Raw genomic sequence first — 20775 nt, forward strand, 5'->3', positions numbered from 1 at the left:
AGATGGGATTCCCAGGTATAGGATGGTTTCGGATGGTCACGATCCGGAAAAAAATTATCTTTATTTATTTTTTTAAAAAATTATCTATGTTAATAATTTCAAGCTAAAATTAGTTGGAAATATTACATTGATAATTCGATGAAAAGTTTATGATTAAATCATCAAATTTCTCAAAAAGTGTAGAATTAAATTGGCAGAATTGAAAAGTTAGGATTGAATTAGTAAATTGTCAAAAGATTTAATATTTAATTGATCAAAGTCCTATGTTGCTCGACCTTAAGCCTAGAAGAGATCGTCCCAAAGATCTCGGGTTTTAACATCAACAAAGTTTGGCAAATGAGGAAACTCTTTGGGCCATGAAAGCTAGAACCAATTAAGGATTCTTGACGGGCTATAGTTGATGTGGTTACTATTCATTTCAGAAAATTGTTCTGTACCGGAGAGAACTCGTTGTCTTTGTGAACCTGAGCTTCTCGTGATGCAAAGTAATGAAAATTGTTCTGTACTGGAGAGAACTCGTTGTCCTTGTGAACCTGAGCTTCTCGTGATGCAAAGTAATGAAAATTGTTCTGTACTGGAGAGAACTCGTTGTCTTTGTGAACCTGAGCCTTTCGTGATGCAAAGTCATGTTTTAACTGAACAGGGTACAAGCATCTCGATGTTCTCGTGGCAAAAGAGGAAATTAAGATTGCGCTTTGAAATCTCAAACTACACAAAGCACCTCCACCGGACGGGCTCCATGATGTTTTTATTTTATTTTTTTATTTTTCTTTTGGAAGCGCTGCGTTTGGCGAGGGATTCTTTTTGGGAGATCGTTAGAGCGATTTTTCGAAGTGGCGTTGTCCCTGATGGCATTAACGTATAGTTTGCTTACTCTTATTCCTAAGAAACAAGATCCTGAAGATCTCAATCACTTTAGACCTTTTCTCTTATGTCACGCATCTTGCGTGATAGTGAAAGGGTTCTAGTTCAAAGACCGAGACCTATCCTGGATGAGTAAATCCTTACAGGGCAGAATAAAATGGCAGGAAGACTAAAGAGTAAAAAGAGTCTCGTGTCAATAAAAATTAATATGACAAAACCTTATAATTGAATGGAATGAGACATTGTTACAAGGGCTGCAGCAGCTCTGGCTGAAGCACATGTTTGGAGAAGCCAATAGGCGCGCGGGCTCTATGCCAAAGCTAGGTCGACATCGATAGGGACGAATGCAGTGCGATGTCTCCCCCATATAAATTATGCACTTTTAGGTAACCACCTCTAAAGTTGTTTGGACTCCTCTTAACGTGGAAGTGGATGGGAGCCGGGACACTGTCTAAGTAGTGGTCGTGATGTTTTTCATGGTTCTACCTAAAAAAAGAAGAAAATACAAGAAGCCCGCGTTTGTAATCATTAAAAAATTGGAAAAAAGCCTTACTTTTATAAAGCATATTTCTTTGGTCCTCTTCTTTTGATAATTATCTCCACTTGGTCCTATTCTTCTGAAAAGCATCTCTCTTTGGTCTTTTCGCAAAGAGTCGAGCCCGCCTGAATGGAAACCATCGCTTTCCCCTTCTGTGTCATTTTCGTCTCGTTGCAGAGGATACAGACGTGGGAAAATGATGCTGCATCTGCCCAAAGACCTTGCAATTTCTCCAGCGCAAACAGCTCCCCCTATCTGTCGTTCAGGTTATTTTCTCATACACCAACTTATCTCTTGATAATTTCCGTGTGTTTTCTAAGGATTTTGACCACAATAAAAATCAATTTTCCTTCTCGAAGAAGATATTAGTCAGCAAGCTAATGCGCTTCTCCAATCCGGGTCAACTGCTATGTTGTTCTTTTGCCATTTCAGCCGAACGCTCGTGCCTTGCCAATCCTTCCTGTACTTTTGTTGAAAATCGGTCAGAATGTTTTGACTTAAAAGTTTTTGCCGTTAGGAAACATGGCAATGATTCATTCATAAGGATATCTAATCAAATGTAAGACCATGGTTATTGGGTGAGTCGGACCTTACTGAAAAACCGAATGTATACCACATCGCGCATTTTGACAAAAGCATTGAAGAGACAGATCGAGACCGAAAAGTCGACACGTTTCTCTTCCTCGAAACTATGAGATTGAGAGGGGAGTGTGGGCATCTGATCTCTTGATCCGTGCTTTGGTATCGTGTCAAAAGGCCCAACATAATGGCTTTAATCTGTTGAGGAATGGCCCATCGATATATTTACATTACTTCACGATCACATGATAATCAGCCTAAAAATCTCCATTTGTTTTGGATTTTATTAGGGTTCATCACGCTTTCTAACAAACAATCAAAGTAAACCACTCCGGCCAGAATTCAATTGCCAACAAAGACAAGACCGGAAGATGAAGACTTTCTATAAGTATTACTCATCTAGTCTCCTCAGAGCATGCCTTTGTAGCCACTCCCTCCAACCCTCTCTTTTCTTGTCCATTCAATACCCCTTTCTTTTCTCTTGTCTAAAAGCAAAACTCACGTACTACATCACCCACAGAAAGAAAATCATGTGCAGCAAAGAGGTTGAAATAGAGCTCCCCACATTTCTTAGGGTTTACAAGGATGGCACGGTCGAGCGCCTCTCCGGTAATGTCTGGTTCTGCTTCGTCTTATTACTGAAGTTTTGTGTTTCGATGGTGGATGAACCCTTTTCTAGAAACAATAAGGTTTCATTGTAACACTCTGTCGTAAAAAGGAAGGCCATTTTCCCCCTAATATGGCGATTTGCGGGAATTATGTCCTTTTTTTTAGCTTGGTACTCGTAATTTCAGTAGACTTTGTCTGCATGACATGGTTCAAGTCGTGTGAATCGTCGAACTTTGCTTCATTTTCAGGCACTCCATATGTTCCCCCTTGCTTGGAGGACCCCAAGACCGGCGTCGCATCCAAAGACATTACCATTCGCGAGGAGCCTCTCATCCGAGCAAGACTCCATCTCCCGAAACTCGAACCTGTTAGCGAACAGCCTGAGAAGCTCCCCATCTTGGTCTACTACCATGGTGGCGGCTTCTGCATTGAATCTGCCTTCTCTCTGTTCGAGCATCAGTATCTCACTACCCTTGTCGCGGAAGCCAAGATACTTGCCGTCTCTGTTGAGTACAGGTATGTTCTAATTTATACACAGAAACTTCAAGAAAAAGGACTTTTTTCCTCCAAGGTCCTCATATGGAGAAAAACCAGTAACTTTTTCTACTCCATTATTTTATGGAATTGAAGGGATTACGTAGTTATATCTATCACTTTCAATTCTAAGAAGACATTGATGCGTGTGTGGGAGAGTGATTCCGGAATAGTGGAATTTTCTAGTTAAGCGTATGGGGACAGTTGTCGATGAATGAAATGTAGAATGCAAGAGAGAATACGATCACCACCAAAGACTAAAGGACGCATCACCTACCAAGAATGAAGATTGGGATTGATGAAGTTCACTGCCAAGGTTTAAAGGACAAGCCACTTGCCAAGCATACATAACTTCAAGATAGAAGAAACTCACCATCAGGGCTTAAAGAAAAATCACCGGTCTAGGATAAAGCGCTTAATGGCTCACCACCAAGGAGTAATCTACTATCCAAATATAAAGAAATCAATTTAGAAGTTATTCATTTTCCAAAGATATTTGTTCATATAGAGAAAATCTCACGAATTTTCTTTCATAAAAATCATCTGCCTACAAATAAGAATTCTCCTCAATTTATAGGAGAACTTCGACATAGGAAATAGACAAACAGTAAATAGACTTGGGAAATATAAAGGAAATAATGACTCGGGAATTTAGAACTCTGACTCTTGAAACTTGCATAATAATAAAGACTCCTAGGAACTTAGAGATGTAATTAAATGACGTGGGACCTTGCATTCTTGATTTTTTTCAGCCTTGTGCTTTATCTTCAAAATTCGTTCACCGACCTTGACCAGCAAACAACCACATTTAAAGTTCATCAAATATCCATGGAAATTGCCTAGAATAGCCTCCCATCATATGTTGTTGTTTGGCCTTCCAACCAGCAATTAACATGGTGAATTGACTACTCCCTAATCAGTTTCTTGATCGATAGTTTCCCCGTCGATAATTTTATTTCTAGACCCATCAAATTATATTATGCTTAAATTTTGCCTCGAATTGAATTATCATTCTTCGTGTTGAGTTTGTCGATGCAGTTTATTCAGAGGCTACTCCATCGGACATGTATGCGTATATATAAACTTCAGTTTTTGGTAATCTCATTTTACGTTAAGCCTTTAATGTTAGCACCCTTTCAAAACTAAAAATATTATCTTATGGCTATTGCCACGTCGGACCGAGTATGATTGAATATGAGATGTGTCCATGAGAATTAGGTAAAAAAGTCTTACCCATTCAACATTGTTCATGTAAAATTCTTTGTTTTCCTATACTCTGCCTCAACAATGAGTCCGATTAATTTCCCCAAATATTTGTCAAGTTTGATAAAAAATGATAATTGTGTTTATCCAAGTGTGGTTAAAACTAGTAATCATGCTTACTTATTTTCTCACAGGTTAGCTCCCGAATGCCCCATACCCGCCATTTACGACGATTGCTGGGAAGCCCTCCAGTGGGTGGCTTCACACTCGGTCAACTGTGGAGCCGCCGTGAAAGAGCCGTGGCTGGCTGATCATGGCGACTTCCACCGCGTCTTTGTCGGCGGCGACAGCGCTGGAGCCAATATCGCCCACAACGTCCTCATGAGGGCCGGCCGCAACACTATACTTGGTGGCATAAAGATATCCGGCGCTTACCTGACCCACCCCTTTTTCTGGGGCTCTGAACCTATTGGGTCAGAGTCCAAGACCGATCGCGACAAGGGCCTTGCGCATGTAATGTGGACTTTCTTGTACCCGACGGCCGACGACGGGATCGATAGCCCGATGATCAACCCGTTCGCGGCTGGAGCCCCGAGCCTGGCGGGCCTCGGGTGCGGGAGGTTGTTGGTGAGTGTGGCGGAGAAGGACCCGCTGAGAGACAGAGGGTTGAAGTACTGTAAGGCAGTGAAGGAGAGTGGATTCAAAGGAGAAGTGGAGTTGGTGGAGGTTGAAGGAGAAGACCACGCTTTCCATATCGTGACTCACGAGAAGAAGAGTGCGCAGGTCCTGATCAAACGGTTGGCTGCTTTTCTTAACAAAACTTGCTAGCTTGTTTGCTTCATTTTCGTTTGGCTTTTTACAAGGTTGTTCTCTTGTGCTTTGTGAACATCAGTTCCTGAAAATGGAAACGAAAAGCGTTGATTTCGCTTTTCTATGTCTTATATAGACTGTTGTTGCGATATTTGTTACATTTTCAAAGACCAAGTTGCATCCCGAGATAACTTTGGGATCAGAATCATCTCAGCTCGTAAGGTGGTGAATCTGCATGCTTAATACATCCATGTAAAAACAGTCAAATGGCCAATTCAAAAAGGTCCCGGGCATCGAAAGCCATGCTCGAATAATATAAAATTGGCTGTTGGATTTGAGTATGTCGGTTGCTGGTTCCTAGATTTGGTTGTTGGTGCTCTTCAAAGAAAGCCTATCAAGGCGTCTCAAAAAGAATGAAGGAAAAAAAAACTGTAAGCATACGAAGCATGAAGAAAGAAAGAAATCGACAAGGGAGATTTATGGAGGGCCGCATGAACTCAAAAATGAAAACCTCAATCCTAGCGGGTGCATTAAAAGTAAAAGATTGTGGGCACTTAGGAAAAATTCTTTCTTTATGAAATGCTGCGTTTGTCTTGGAGCGAAAAGTCAAAGGTACAACCGTTTTTGAATAGAGAACTTTAGCCATTAATAAAGCACTTGCGAAGCATTGTAAGCTAGCTACAAAACCAGAGTGAGCTCCAGAAATAGAGAGTTGGAGCACGGGCATTTGCATTTCAATAAAAAGTTCTCCATCCGGTCTTCATTTGTCCTTTTACTCTAAATTTTCACAGTTATTATTCTTTCGGTTCTAACAAGTCACTCCAAAAGCCTCGTCAAAGGGCAACGCCAGATCTGATCCCGGTCATGTCTCTACCGTTCCCTCCTCCAACTCAATTCCCTCGCCACTTAGTCGAACCGTTCTCAGAGTTATTTTGATCGAACCAACTACTCACAGTAGTCATTATTGGATGAGATAAGTATGAGGGCGGCCTTTGCGATAGCTTTTGTCCCCTCTCCATGTGGCCTCTAAAGTGAAGTATGTGTCACATATTGATCGTGTCCCCACTTTGGTCCTTGAAAGTTTGGTAGCGTCTACCTTTTGAAGAGATTGAAATGAGAACGGTCGTCACTAATTCTATATTATAACCGACACCTTGGGGAAGGGGAAACGTGTGTGGCTCTCAAGATACCTGAAACGAATTTGCATATGATTCCTTGAAGTGGGGCAATTGTTCAAAAAGTCCTAAACCTTTCAATTATATCATGTAGTTTTAAATTTTTGATAATTTGCTGATTTAGTCTCCATTTGTTTTGTGAAAGATATTTTCCTCATTTTTTGTTGTTTGTTGGGTTCCCAATGCTCGGTCGGGGTCCATTGAGGCTGAACCCAGGATATTGGTGCCTATGCTTTGTTCCTCGGCTGCTGATGTACAAGTTACTTGTACCCAAATAGTGTATGTTAATTTTAAAAAATTATATCGGTTTCTTTTCCAAATGATTAAAAATATTTTCTAGTGCTTTTAAAAATTGTAGTGAAACAAAAGAAAATATTATCATTTTCATAGAAAATGTCTTCCTAGAAAGCATTTTCTAAAAAAGCTAACATTTTATGTGAAAGAAACAGAGCCTTAGTTTTAAGCTTTTCAATTATGTCATTTTAGTTCTAAATCTTATGAAATTTTGCCACTTTAGTCCCAATCTTTTGATGATTTGCCAATTTTCAGCTAATTTTTGCTGGAAATCACTAACTTGGATGGTTGGCAACCGTCAACTATCCTACATGGTGTGATCGGTACTAACATGGACAATTTTTTCCATTTTTAAATTTTTTCCTTTTCTTTTCCTTTTACCTGTGGCTAGTTGCCAGTCATGGCCAAGTACTCACCACAGTGAAAGTAAAAAAAAAGAAAAAAAGAAAAGAAAGGAAAAATGAAAAAAAGTAAAATTTTTAAAAAAACAATCATTTATGTTAGTGCCGGCCACGCCACGTATGATGATTAGTATTTATGTTAATGATTTCCAATGAAAATTGGCCATAATAAATAAATTGACAAATTGTCAAAGGGTTTATGATTAAATTGCCAAATTTTCAGAAGGTTTAGGACTAAGTTAACATAATTAAAAAGTTTAGGACTAAATTGACAAATCATCTAAATGTTTATAACTAAATTAGCATGGTTTAAAACTAAATTGGCTACTGTACATAAGACTTTTGGCCAATTTTCCACCTCGAAGTGTAAAAGAAACCTCTTGCTATGACTATTTAATAGAGGCCCCAAATTGAAAGAGAACTAACCTTACTTTGAAGGCGCGAAAGTAGACTTAATCAATGCATAGGCGTCCCAACAGATCTTATCACCAAACATAAAAATCATTATTGAGGGCAAATGATGATTTGAAAGTATTATTCGCACTTATTGATCAAGTATGAATTAATCGATGTGGACCGATTGACCTCAAAAAATAAAAATTTGTTTTCTCAGATCTACTCATTTTTGTCACACCAAATAAGTCTCCGAACTATGATCGCCTATACCATGAAGGTGACAATAATGATACCCTTGTAATCGCTAAAGGGGCGTCTCTAATGTTGTAATTTTAGAACAGGAAATTGGATCTGCAGTAAATATTGAACACTAAAAAAGACTCTGTTTCAATTACTGATGTTGCTATTTATCATCGATAGGTACATTTGTCGGAAAATATTAGTTAGGAAAGATATTTTCGACCATTCCCGATTTGACTTGTTATTGCTATAAGCTAATTCATCGATAGGCGAAGAGAGAATTTATTTCTAAAAAAGCGATTTCCTCTAATAACATTTTCGGTCATTGTGCAATTTCTTTTCTTTTTTTATTGGCTTGGCTAGTCACAAAAAATTGCAAATCCAAATGCCAAAGTGTTATAAATCCAATTTTTTCGAGTTTTCCTTCACCGGAGGAAAGGGGCTGACCGGCTAACCATCTTCTTCGCGGCCTCCCTCTCGGGTCGCAGCACGTTGAAGACGTGGTCTTTTCCTTCAGCTTCGAACGCCTCCAGCTCCCCTCGCCACCCGCCCTCTCTCCGCCACGCACACCAGTACTCTCTCGCACCCCAGCCCCGCCAGGCTCGGTGCCCCTGGGCCTCCCGGATATATCGCCGGGTTGTCGATCCCTCCGGCCTTCGTCCGGAACATGAACTCCCACACCTGCAGCATCACGCTCTCCTTTCGACCCTCCCTCCTCCCTCTACCGATCGCCTCCGACCCCAGAAGTAGGACCGCGAGATGAACGCCCTGATGATCCTCGCGCTGCCAGGGAGGCCCTCAGCACTGACCCGCATCACGACGTTGTGGGCGATGTTGACCCGGCGCTGTTGCCACCTATGTAGAGCTGGCTGAAGTCCGCGCAGTCGGTGAGCCCGGTGCGGCGACCCATTGGAGCGCGGCCCAGCAATCGTCGTACGCGGTGGGGAGGGGGGCCTCCAGGGCGAGGCAGTAACCGATGGAGATGGCCACCATGCTGGCCTTGGCGATGAGGTGGTTGACGTAGGAGCGTGAGTGATGAGAAGGCGGACTCGAGGCAGAATTTGCCGCCATGGAAGTAGGTGAGGATCGGGAGTTTAGTGTTGCGGTCAGGGAGGTAGAGCCTTGCGGAGATTTTTGAGTTTGTGGAGATGGCGACGTCCTTGGAGAGGACATTGAACTGCTGGTCACCGTCCGGTGACGGTGGAGCGAAGGGGAAGCCGACGAGGCGCACCAACTTGCCATCGCTGTCGATGCAAATGAGGTTGAGGAACTGTCTTACGATTTCCTTGGAAGACATGGCTGATCGGGATCGAGAGAGGGGAAGAGGAGAAGACGAAGACGACAAATGGGAGTTGCTAGTATCTGTTGTCATTATGGATCCTCTACTCCTCGTAAGACTGGTGGTAGGCAGTCCAATTCGATGAGCCGACTAGAAGCGGGTTGGAGTGCAGTCAAGTCTCCCAATTTTCTCAGTTTCAAAAGCAATCTCTCTAAAACTCTCTGTCTTCACGCCATTTCTCCTTTGTTCCCTCCATACATTTTTCCCTCTCACAGTCTCGCTCGCCTTTTCTTCAACATTCGTCACTTTCTTTCACTGAACATTCGAAGAAGCGCGCGACGGTTTTTCAGGTACCATTTCGTTTCTTGTTCCTTAAAGTTTCGGCCTTTCCGGGTTTTGTCTATTTTCAAGAAAGTCAAGAACCGTGTCAAGGATGCAGCTTTATCACGTGCTCAAGAAATCTAATCCCATGACCATTTTTATCTGGATATTTATGACAGCTAGTTATCTGGCTTGAATTCCTAAATCAAAGGAACTTATTGATTATCAATCTTAAGAAATATCTACACGGAAGACACTGATTACATTTGATATCTTCATTGATTGACAATCATCCTGAAGACATATCACTTTCCATAATTGGAGCTACTTTGTTTTTGGAAACCGGAAGATTTGATTGTATTAGCGACCAAATCTTGCGAAACTCAGATTGATTGACTTCAATGGCTAATTTGACTTGCTATTGTCCAATGGATAACTAGGAGATTGATCCTCTTGAAGATTGTCCAATTGAAGGATTGAATACTAAAGAGTATAAAAGGAGATTAACAGATGCGGAAGAAGTTAAGAGATCAAGAGTGATGAGTAATCCATCTTACAGAGAAAGCTTTATTCATTTACTGTTTTTAGAGTATATTGGAAAGTGTAATCTCTTGAGAAGTGTATCGGAGTTATAACTTGTGCTTAGGTGTGAGATTGTAAAATCTATTCGCTAGAGTATAAGCAGCACCAGTTTCGGGAAGAAGTGCTTGAGTATTGCGGCATATGCTACCGTAACTACTCAAAGATTGCAAGCAGAATCTAGTCACTAGGCTGTTAGTCAAGGAAAGTGAACCACTATAAAACTTTTAAATGCATCGTTCTTTTTTTCTTATACTCACATTTATTATTGTTTGATAGAAGAAGCATTGCACTAGATAATATTACCTACTCCCGCTCAAATTAACTTGTTACTGTTCTTTCGCCTATATCAAACTTGGCTTTTACAATTTTGCAAAGTTTAGCCAAGCTTCTTAAAATCATCTATTCAATCCCCTCCAGATGGGAAGAAGTACACTCCAATTAAAACTTGGCACGAGTGGACACATAAGTGTCAAAATTTCCAAAATATATACTTAAGTGCTACTTTTTTTTAGGCTAATCTGACGTGGCATTATTTTACTAATAAAACCAGTCTACTTGGCTATTGAAAATCTAACGTGGCTCGCTAGAAATCTGATGTGGCGTGTTGGAAATCCGACATGGCTTGTTGTTGGCACTTAAGTGTTCATTATCTTTTCGATTTTGGTACTTAATTATACATTTTGAAAGTTTTGGCACTTATTATGCACTCATGCCGAGTTTTGACACTTGGGGTGTCCGTACCTCCCTTTAGATGATATATTAGTCACCGCAACTCTATCATGTGGTATTGGCCAATTGCAAGCGTTAAGCTCCTTGGTTGCACAAACAATGATGGGGTAGACTTAGTTGATGATAGAAAAAGATATGCATTCACGCTGGATTCCGGAATATTCTCATAGATAGAGGTATGTAAAAGAACCGGGAACCACTCAGAACTATATTGAACCGACTGGTTCTCGGTTCCAAATGTGAAACCGCCCACCCAAATTGGATATATATATTCACATATACATATTTCTCTTTCACGAATCCTCTCAAGCCTCAACTCTCTTGCTCTCAGTTGCCCTCACCTTCAGTCCCTATCGATCACTCTAGCTTTCGGTCACTTCCTAAGCTCTCTCTCAGGTGATTGTGCGACTCAACTCACTATGCTCTCTCTCATTTCTAATTCTAATCCTAATTTCTCTCAACCTTTTCCTCTCTCAGTCTCTCACGAGCCATAACGCTCTCTCTTGCAGTGCCGAGTTCGCTCTCTCTCGCACTCGTTGCTTGTTCTTGGCCAATGCTCGCAGGTGATCTATTAACATGTCAATGGAAGTGAAGAAATCCTATGATGCAATCACTTTGACAATGAAATCACCAGAACATGGAGGTGAAAACGATTTTGAAGAGGCATTTGACGCAAACAAGGTATCTTAGCTCTTGTCCAACTGGTAAGTGAAAATAAGAAATCTTGGAAGGCATGGCTAGTTTCATGGACCTATCCGGGAACCAAATCGGATTGGTGCTCCAGTTCCCGGTTCCTAATTTGTGGAACCAACCCTTTGTGGGTGATTCCTGATTTTAGGGTGTGAACTAGCTCACCCTAGAACTGATTATCCCTACTCATAGGCATCGAAAAAATTAGACTTAGTGACACAATCTATTGTGGAAGCCAAGTACATCATAGCCACTACTGCCACTAGTCAAGCATTATGGCTTCGATGAGTATTAGATAACATTGAAGAAGTGTAGATAGAACCTACCCCAGTATTTGGCGAAAACAAATTTGGGATCTCAAAAAATTCTATCTTTCACTGAAAAATGAAACATATGGCCATCAAATATCACTTCCTATGAGGAATGCAAAATGATGGAGAGAATTGCAAAACCGAGGATCAAGTTGCAGACATGTTTACTAAAAGTCTACCGTTAGATTAGTTCGAGACACGACGAAGCATGCTCGGAGCATTGCGAAAATGGATGAAGGATGAGTGTTGATTTGTTAACTTATTTTCTAGAATGTCCTAGATTTTTCTAAACTACAGTCTAGAAACTTCCGGTATGCTAGAAGCAAATATCTCTAAATAAGTTAGAGATATTTGATCGAGGATGGTGGTGTACATTTCTAACGCAAAAGAAGATCTCTGACAGAAGTAGAGATCTTTGCCTAGTCTGGGGAAGGGGCCTATATATATTATAGGTCCTCATGTGATATTTTGTGCGTCGAAAAACTACTGAAGCCTCTTCCCATGAGTCTTGTAATTCAGTCTTGATTATCTTCCTCCCTCGACTCCGTCCTAACTATCCCACCGAGTTGTCCTTTTAAGAAATCAACCTTATTTATCCAAACTCCACACATTAATTGTTGAGAATATGTCTTGAGTTCGAACTTGAAAAAGAAAATTTCATAGTTGAACCTGAAAAAGAAAATTACACCTTGAGAGCTTTTAGTATTATTATAAGCAATGAAAAGACCATGGTTACCAACCTGTAGATAGCGCGGTTGGTTAAGTTCACTCTTTCTAACACATGAGGTCGAGGGTTCGAAACCTTATATTGCTAGCGATTTAAGTGGGGGGCGATTTAAGTGGGGGGCCCTGGCGGTGGGTTGTTGGAAAGTTGGGTATAAGTAATGATGGTGGATATAAGTGGAGTACTTATTTTACCTACGACGTCGGTCTTGTCACGAACTTCAAGATTATTATTTTGAGATTTTTTATTGCAACCCTTAACAGCTTGTGATCTAATATAAATTGTTGTTTAGAAGAAATTGATTGAACATTAATCTTAAAGATTATCTATGCAAAATTTTCAATCTTGCGAGATATTTTAATTGATTGACAATCATCCCACAAGCAAAATACTTTCCATACCTAAAGGACTCCACTTTTGAAATCAAGATTTGATTGTATGGGTAACCGAATCTATGAGAATTCTGATTGATTGATCTCAATGGCTATCTTGATCTTCTCAACAATTGTCCAACATCTAGATTGGGAATTGATCCTCCAAAAGATTATCCAGCGGGAAGTTTGGATATTGAGGAATATAAAAGAAGACCAAGGTGCCGAAGAGAAGGAGAGATCAAGTTCATAATTCCAAAACTTCGAGAGAGCTTGACATTCTTTTTATTTGTCTTTTGTGACATTTAATATTGTAATCTTTGAAAAGTGTTGATAGTGTGAAAGTCTGTGCTTAGATGTGAGATAGTGAGGTCTATCAGCTTGGATATAGGCAACACTAGTTTTAAGGAGAAGTGCTTGAGTATAAGCATCACTTTCCATTGTAATTTCTCAACGATTGACGAGTGGAATCTAGCCAGTAGGCGGTTCGTCTAGAAGAGTGGATATAAGCTTACACCAAACCAAACTACTATAAACTCTAAGGGTGCGTATAACAAAATTTCTGGCCAGAAATTGATTTCTTAATTTCTATTCCATGGACAAGTTTCTAAGTAAAGAAACGCGTTTGATAACAATGCAAAATTTCTATTTTTAAATAAAAATTCGTTTAATAACAGAATAAAATTTATATTTCTAGGAGCGGCAACGACCGGCATCCGGTGGCCGGCGTCCGACATTCGGCGATCGGCAGCGGGTGGTCGAAGTCCAAAGTTTGACGTTCGGCTTCTGGTGCCAAGTCCAATGGCCGACGGTGGGTGGCTAAAGTCTGGAGTTCGACACCAGAGTCCGACGACCGGCAACCGGTGTCCAACATTCGGAGTTCGACATCTAACGTCCGATATTTGGATTCCAATGACAGGAGGCCAACGGCAGGTGGCTAGTGGCCAGAGTCTAAAGGCGGGTGGTGGGCGGCTGTTCGTAAAATTCTAAATGCAAGTGCACGTATCGAACAAGTAATATAATGATGAGATAAAGTATCGTCCCATGGAGATCAATGATTAATAAACTAATTAAATACTAAAATAGATTAATTCTAAAATTTATCTAACAGATCAAAATATAATTAAGAATAAATTAAAAACGAAACTTGAAGACTTTGAAGACTAAATGCAGTAAAATCAATAAGATAAATATGTTAAAGCATCCGATTTCACCATAACCACTAGATATGAATTTCATATTATTGTGAATAAAAGAACGATATCAAACATGTGATAGCGGAATTTCCTAACCTATTTACTATCCTATCTCTAGGTATAGCAAACCTACTCAGCTTATTAATCCACTATATCTCTATGTGAATTAAAATAAACATGAGTGCATTAAAAACTATGAATATTCCCGGTTTACAATGAGTCTTTTGGATCACCTTATCACCGAAAGCTACACAAATAACGCAGTATATTTCTATCCACGTTTAATTCATGGTTATATATTATAATGAGCAATTGCATATTATCACCTCTCAGTCTCAAACATGTACATCGGATCATTCAAGTAGTGGTCAGTCACTTAAAAGCATTAAACGCAATAATATATAACTCACATGAATAAAATCAATTGTAAAACATAAAAATCATGAAATTCATATCATCATGGTTAGGCTACATCGTAGCCCTAACAAAAGAAAATTAGAACATAGTAGAATAAGAAATAAAAATAAAAATATAGATCAAACCCAGCATCTTGAATCAAAGGACAAGAATTCTGTTACCACTTTTGTCTTCTCTTCAAAATACTTGAAATTAACGATCTAACTCCAAAAAACCCTAGCTGCTCTCTCTTCCTATTTATAGGAAATCTAAAATATCTATCTCTCAATGCTTGCAGATAACATTAGGGAACAAAATCAAGAATTTCCTGATTTGATATCCATCTTCCACTGCTGCTTTTATTTGAATTCCTAATAATTGCCATTCTTTTCCTTATCTTCTCCATATCTCATTATTCTGCATAAATAAGGAAAATTTAAATAATCAGAAGGAAATCTAAATGTTTTCTCATAGATAATGCATTAATTGTTGCCTAAAATAGGTAAAATAACTCTATTTTTATAGAGTTATCAAACCCCCAAACTTAACATTTTGCTAGTCCTCGAGCAAAATCAAGACATAACACATACTCAACCTAACAACCTTCTCCATGACATCTTTCCATAATTGCTTAAATTCACAATTCAAAGAAAAACACAAATTTCATCCAAACATTGAAATCGATTTATAAGTTAAGACCGATTCTAACTATATGATCCAAGTGTGTGTGTGAAAATCCTCATCTTTTTCAAATTATATGCAATCCAGAATAATTCACATTAACATGTAACCTCTCAAAAATTCACAATAATTATGACAAAATCTCATAGGTTTGATTTTCATTCATCTCTCCACTAATGTAAGCTAATTATCCAATAAAAAATCAATAGGACTTTTCTCGAGTTGTAATGTAAGGCTGGGCTAAAGGTGAGATAACGGGAATTTTAAGCTCAAATCACCCATCAACACGTTGATTTCGAGGATCTAATTAGAGCCAATGTCACTGTCCAATTTCACTCCTTCAAGATAATTTTTCTGCCGCCATATATCATCATTCTTTTTTTTTTCTTTCCTTTTCTCTCTCTCTTTTCTTTTTTTTTTTTTTTTTTTGAATTGCTTTATGGTGGAGTTTCTCCCAAAGTCCCTCCAAATATAACATAAAAATTTCCAACCCATTGAGTATCCAAAAGGCTCACTTAATTGAAAGTTGGATAGGGAACCATAAAAACAATTTTTTTTTTTTTTACAATACACCCCAAACAACCACTGTAATAACTTTTTTTCTTCTTTTTACTCCATCAATCCTCCCTAATTTCTTTCAAGCTAAAATAATTTTTTTTTATCACAAAAGAAAATCAACGTGTTCATAGGGCATGGGATAAGGATATAATTTGATCACGGCTAGGCTGAACATATATGGGTGCCAATGAAAAATTGGGTAATAATTAAGGCTCAATGAGGTGACTAGGGATAAATAAATAAGGTTGGCTTGAAAGGCTCAATCGATCCAAAAATTGCCTATATCATTTTCTCAATTAGATTTAGCTTAGGATTTCGTCTCAAGAGAAAATCAAACAAATTCTAAGATTTGGGTGAAATCTAAGAAAATCACATATTTCACATGAATGTTCTCTAGATTTACACATAATTCAAAAAGTAAGGACTTTTAGTGCTTAGTAAGTGGATCAACATAATCAGAATTAAGATTAACTCACACCTCAATTGCAAGTTTAAATAAAATTTAAATTTTCCTAAGAATCGCAAAAATTCACAAAAGAATCGCAAAATTCACAACCAAGAAAGCAATAATGATAAAAATTATCCAAAAATTTGTCTTCCCCCAAACTTGAATGAAGCAAAGTGTCCTCAATGCGAAAAATAGAATATGAAGAAGAAAACTCCCCGGTTGTAGGATAAGCCCATAGATGATTGTGATAATTAAACTCTTGAAAGGTGCTCCCTAAAAATTAACCTGGATAAAACAAAGAAAAGTTAATATATATATATATATAATTTTTTTTTACAAAACATAAACTTAAAAATAAATAAAAAAATAATTAAAATACTTGGGTTGCCTCCCAAGAAGCGCTTGCTTTATAGTTTTCAGCCAAACTATCTCAGATGTCGCTATTCTGGAGGATGAAGTTCAATGGTGGTCTTCTGCTTGTTGTAACCACCTTCAAAGTAGGGCTTCAAACGTTGACCATTCACTTTGAATGTGCCCTCAGTGTCATGTGCAACTTCAACTGTTCCATATGGGAACACCTGTGTAACAATTTTAAACTCTCTTCTGAATATGTGCTTGTCATGCCATCTCTTTGTACGCTCCTTGTACAACTTAGAATTTTCATAGGCCTCATTGTGAAATTCCTCCAATTCATTCAGTTGCAATAATCTTTCTTCACCTGCATACTGCATATCAAAATTCAGAAATTTCAATGCCCAATATGCTTTATGCTCTAATTCCACTGGTAAGTGACAAGCCTTTCCAAACACTAGCCTAAAAGGAGACATCTCAATTGGAGTTTTGAACGCTGTCCTATAGGCCCAAAGTGCATCATCAAGTTTTATTGACCAATCTTTCCTAGAGGCATTCACTGTTTTTTCTAAAATTCTCTTGATTTCCCTATTTGAAATCTCTACTTGACCACTAGTCTGAGGATGATAAGGGGTTGCAACCTTATGTGTGACTCCATACTTACTCATAAGTGCTTCAAATTGTTTGTTGTAAAAATGCGTCCCCCTATCACTTATGATTGCCTTAGGAGTGCCGAATCGGGTAAAAATATTTTTCTTCAAAAATTTCACCACAACTTTAGCATTATTTGTTGGCAATGCTACAGTTTCTACCCACTTAGACACATACTCCACAGCCACTAAAATGTATAAATTTCCATAAGAAAGTGTAAAGGGCCCCATGAAATCAATACCCCAAACATCAAATAATTCACACACAATAATGTTGTTTAAAGGCATTTAATTTTTTCTTGAAATATTTCCAGTTCTTTGACACCTATCACATGAAGCTACATAGGAGTATGCATCTTTAAAAAGTGTAGGCCAATAAAATCCAGATTGTAAAATCTTAGCTGCAGTTTTTGTGGCACCAAAATGGCCACCTGCCTCTCCATCATGACAATGATGTAGAATGTTTGCCTTCTCTTTATCTGGAACGCATCTCCTTATAACCTGATCTGCATATACTTTAAACAAGAAAGGTTCTTCCCAGAAATAATTTTTAACATTAGAAAAGAATTTTTTCTTCTTTTGATATGATAATTCAGGAGGAAGAACATTGCTTACCAAATAATTTACAAAGTCGGCGTACTAGAGAATTTTTGTGGACATGATGGAAAATTTTTTCTCATCAGGGAACTCTTCCAAAATTGGTCTTACCTCTTCCTTTGAATTTGGAATTCTTGATAAGTGATCTGACAAGGTTCGACTGGCATAGTATATGGTTCAAAAAATTTTATTCTTCCTTTGTCCCAAAACAACTCCTACTGCAGAATCGCTAACATCACACATCAACTCAAAAGGTAAATCCCAATTTGGTGCTGCCATAATTGGTGTTTATATTAACTTCTCCTTTAAAGTGTTAAAAGCCTGCATGCATTCAACGGAAAAATTAAAAAGAGCATCTTTTTCCAAAAGATTAGAAAGAGGTTTAGCAATTTTTGAAAAATCTTTTATAAATCGCTTGTAAAATCCTGCATGCCCCAAAAATCCTCACAAGTTTCACAGATGTTGGCGGAGGTAATTTTGCAATGACCTCCACTTTGGCTTGATCGACTTCTATTCCGTTTCGAGAAATTTTATGCCTGAGCACTATTCCTTCCTGCACCATAAAGTGACACTTCTCCCAATTCAAAATAAGGTTAGTCTCCTCACATCTTTGTAAGACCAATGCCAAATTATTTAAACAAGAATCAAATGATAGGCCAAAAACGGAAAAATCATCCATGAAAATCTCAATATATTTTTCAACCATATTAGAGAAAATAGCCATCATGCATCTTTGAAAAGTAGCTGGTGCATTACAAAGACCAAAGGGCATTCTTCTAAAAGCAAAAGTACCATAGGGACAAGTGAAAGTAGTTTTCTCTTGATCTTCCGGTGCAATAGGAATCTGATTATACCCTGAATATCCATCCAGAAAGCAATAAAATTCATGCCCTGCAAGTCTTTCTAACATCTTATCAATAAATGGTAAAGGAAAGTGATCTTTTCTAGTGGCATCATTCAATTTTCTGTAATCCATACACACACGCCACCCAGTAACTGTTCTAGTTGGAATCAATTCATTGTTGTCGTTTTTCTGAACAATCATACCACATTTCTTTGGCACAACTTGTACAGGACTTATCCAAGAACTATCAGAGATAGGATAGATGATACCTGCATCAAGTAGCTTAATTACCTCAGCTTTCACTCCTTCTTGCATCTTCGGGTTCAAACGCCTCTGAGGTTGGATAGTGGGTTTATATTGCTCCTCTATCAAAATTTTGTGCATGCAAATTGAAGGACTAATTCCCTTGATATCAGCTATTTTCCATCCAATTGCACCTTTATGCTCTCTTAGTACTCTGAGCAATTTCTCCTCCATCAAATCTGTCAAAAAAGAAGATATAATTACTGGTAAAGAAGAAACTCCATCTAAATAAGCATATTTCAAATGAGAAGGTAAGGGTTTGAGTTCAAGAATTGGAGGTTCTGCAATTGATGGTTTAGGCTTTGTAATGTGTTGTCCTAACTCCTCAAATTTAATTGCCTTTTGCCTTGAATATGGTGGAATTGCCTCCATGAAATTTGCGTATTCCTTTATCTCCTCATTCTGAATATCTTTGTCCCTTAGTTGAATCATACATGCTTCAAGTGGATCTTCAAAAATATTTTCCTGAAAAACCTTATTCACCAACTTGTCAACTGTCTCAACTCTAAAACAAAAATTATCATCAGATGGATATTTCATTACTTTAAAAACATTAAATGAAACAAGATCATCTTGAACTCTAAGGATCAACTTCCCCTGTTGTACATCAATAAGAGCTCTTCCTGTTGCTAGAAAAGGTCGACCTTAGATAAGTGGTACCTCAAAATCTTCCTTCATGTCAAGAACTATGAAATCTGTAGGAAAGAAAAATTTGTCAACTTTTACCAAAACATCTTCCACAATACCTCTTGGATATTTAATTGATCGATCAGCCAGTTGAAGTGACACTGTGGTTGCTTTTACCTCACCCAATCCTAATTTCTTGAAAACTGAATAAGGCGTCAGATTAATACTTGCACCTAAATCACATAATGCTTTTTCAAAGTAAGAATCCCCAATAGTGCAAGGAATAGTAAAACTCCCTGGATCTTTTAATTTCGGAGGTAATTTGTTTTGTAGGATGGCTGAACACTCCTCATTTAACTTCACAGTTTCATAATCCTCTAGCTTCCTTTTGTTTGCCAAAATCTCCTTCAAAATTTTTGCATAACTAGGCATTTGCGTTAAAGCATTTGCAAAAGGAATGTTAATGTGCAATTTTTTAAATACATCAAGAAATTTAGAAAATTGCTTATCTATTTTGTGCTGCTGGAGTCGCTGAGGGAATGGAATTGGTGGCACATATGGCTTAGGATTATCTGGAAAAAGTTTACTCTTGCTTGTCTCATTTGATTGTTTATTGACCACCTCTTCCTTGTCTCTGAAAATCTCTTCTTCTCCCACTTGTTTACCACTTCTCAGGGTAATAGTCTTTATGTTTTCAATTGGATTTTTCTCTGTGTTGCTCGGCAAAGAACCCTGTTGCCTTCCTGACATCATGCTTGCTAATTGACCCACTTGCATCTCCAGATTTCTTAAGCCTCTTGGTTTTGAAATCTCATATCCGTGCTTTTGACGAAGTTATGAGTTGTGTTAGCAAGTTTGGTGACTATGTCTTCCAAATTTGACTTTGTCTCTTCTGATTGTTTGAATCCAGGTGGTCTTGTCACATTCTGATTATTCCATGAAAAATTTGGATGATTGCGCCATCCCGGATTGTATGTGTTGGAGTAGGGATTATTCTGTGACCTATTAAAATTCCCAACAAAGTTAGAATTTTCACTAGGTTGTTTGAAAGTATTACCTACCCGACACTTTGTGCTAACATGTCCTCCACCAAAAAAATCACATGTCAAATTGTGAATTTTCATGGCTGAAACACTCATATCATCAAGCTTTTTGTTGAGTGTTTCAAATTGTGCAGCAATTGTAGCAAAAGCATCCACTTCATGAACTCCGCTAACTTTTCGCATTGGTAATCTCTCAGTAGGCCACTGATAACTATTGGACGCCATCCCCAGCAACGGCGCCATCCCCCCTGCAGCTGCATCAATCATAGAACGAAGATTTGCACTAGAGCCATTATAAAAAGTTTGTACCTGCATCCATACGGGTAGTCCGTGATGTGGGCATCTCCTAAGAAATTCTTTGAATCTTTCCCATGCTTCATATAATGATTCATTATCCATCTGCATAAAATTAGTAATATCGTTACGCATCT

The 20775-nt window shown here is 38.5% G+C and overlaps 2 protein-coding genes and 1 non-coding gene across 4 annotated transcripts; 2 read left to right on the forward strand and 1 right to left on the reverse strand.

Annotated features, from left to right (window-relative positions):
* Window positions 1-1523: 1523 nt before the first annotated feature.
* On the forward strand, window positions 1524-5345 carry LOC104414868 (2-hydroxyisoflavanone dehydratase). 2 transcript variants are annotated; one of them, XM_018861758.2, is made up of 3 exons: window positions 1524-1668; window positions 2839-3106; window positions 4522-5345. In XM_018861758.2, exons 1-3 carry the CDS (start codon window positions 1599-1601, stop codon window positions 5153-5155), a joined length of 972 nt encoding a protein of 323 aa, XP_018717303.2. In that variant the 5' UTR covers window positions 1524-1598; the 3' UTR covers window positions 5156-5345. The 2 variants fall into 2 exon arrangements, with proteins under 2 accessions (XP_018717303.2, XP_010024368.2); XM_010026066.3 differs by lacking the exon at window positions 1524-1668 and adding an exon at window positions 2380-2590.
* A 3112-nt stretch (window positions 5346-8457) lies between these two features.
* On the reverse strand, window positions 8458-8940 carry LOC120287300 (2-hydroxyisoflavanone dehydratase-like). The gene has a single exon (XM_039300058.1). The coding sequence runs from the start codon at window positions 8938-8940 to the stop codon at window positions 8458-8460; it is 483 nt and encodes a 160-aa protein (XP_039155992.1).
* An 11729-nt stretch (window positions 8941-20669) lies between these two features.
* LOC120287937 lies at window positions 20670-20775 on the forward strand. The gene has a single exon (XR_005546191.1). It is a non-coding gene; the product is annotated as a small nucleolar RNA R71 (small nucleolar RNA).

Source organism: Eucalyptus grandis, chromosome 8 (assembly GCF_016545825.1).
Source record: "Eucalyptus grandis isolate ANBG69807.140 chromosome 8, ASM1654582v1, whole genome shotgun sequence".
NCBI classification, from domain to species: Eukaryota; Viridiplantae; Streptophyta; class Magnoliopsida; order Myrtales; family Myrtaceae; genus Eucalyptus; species Eucalyptus grandis.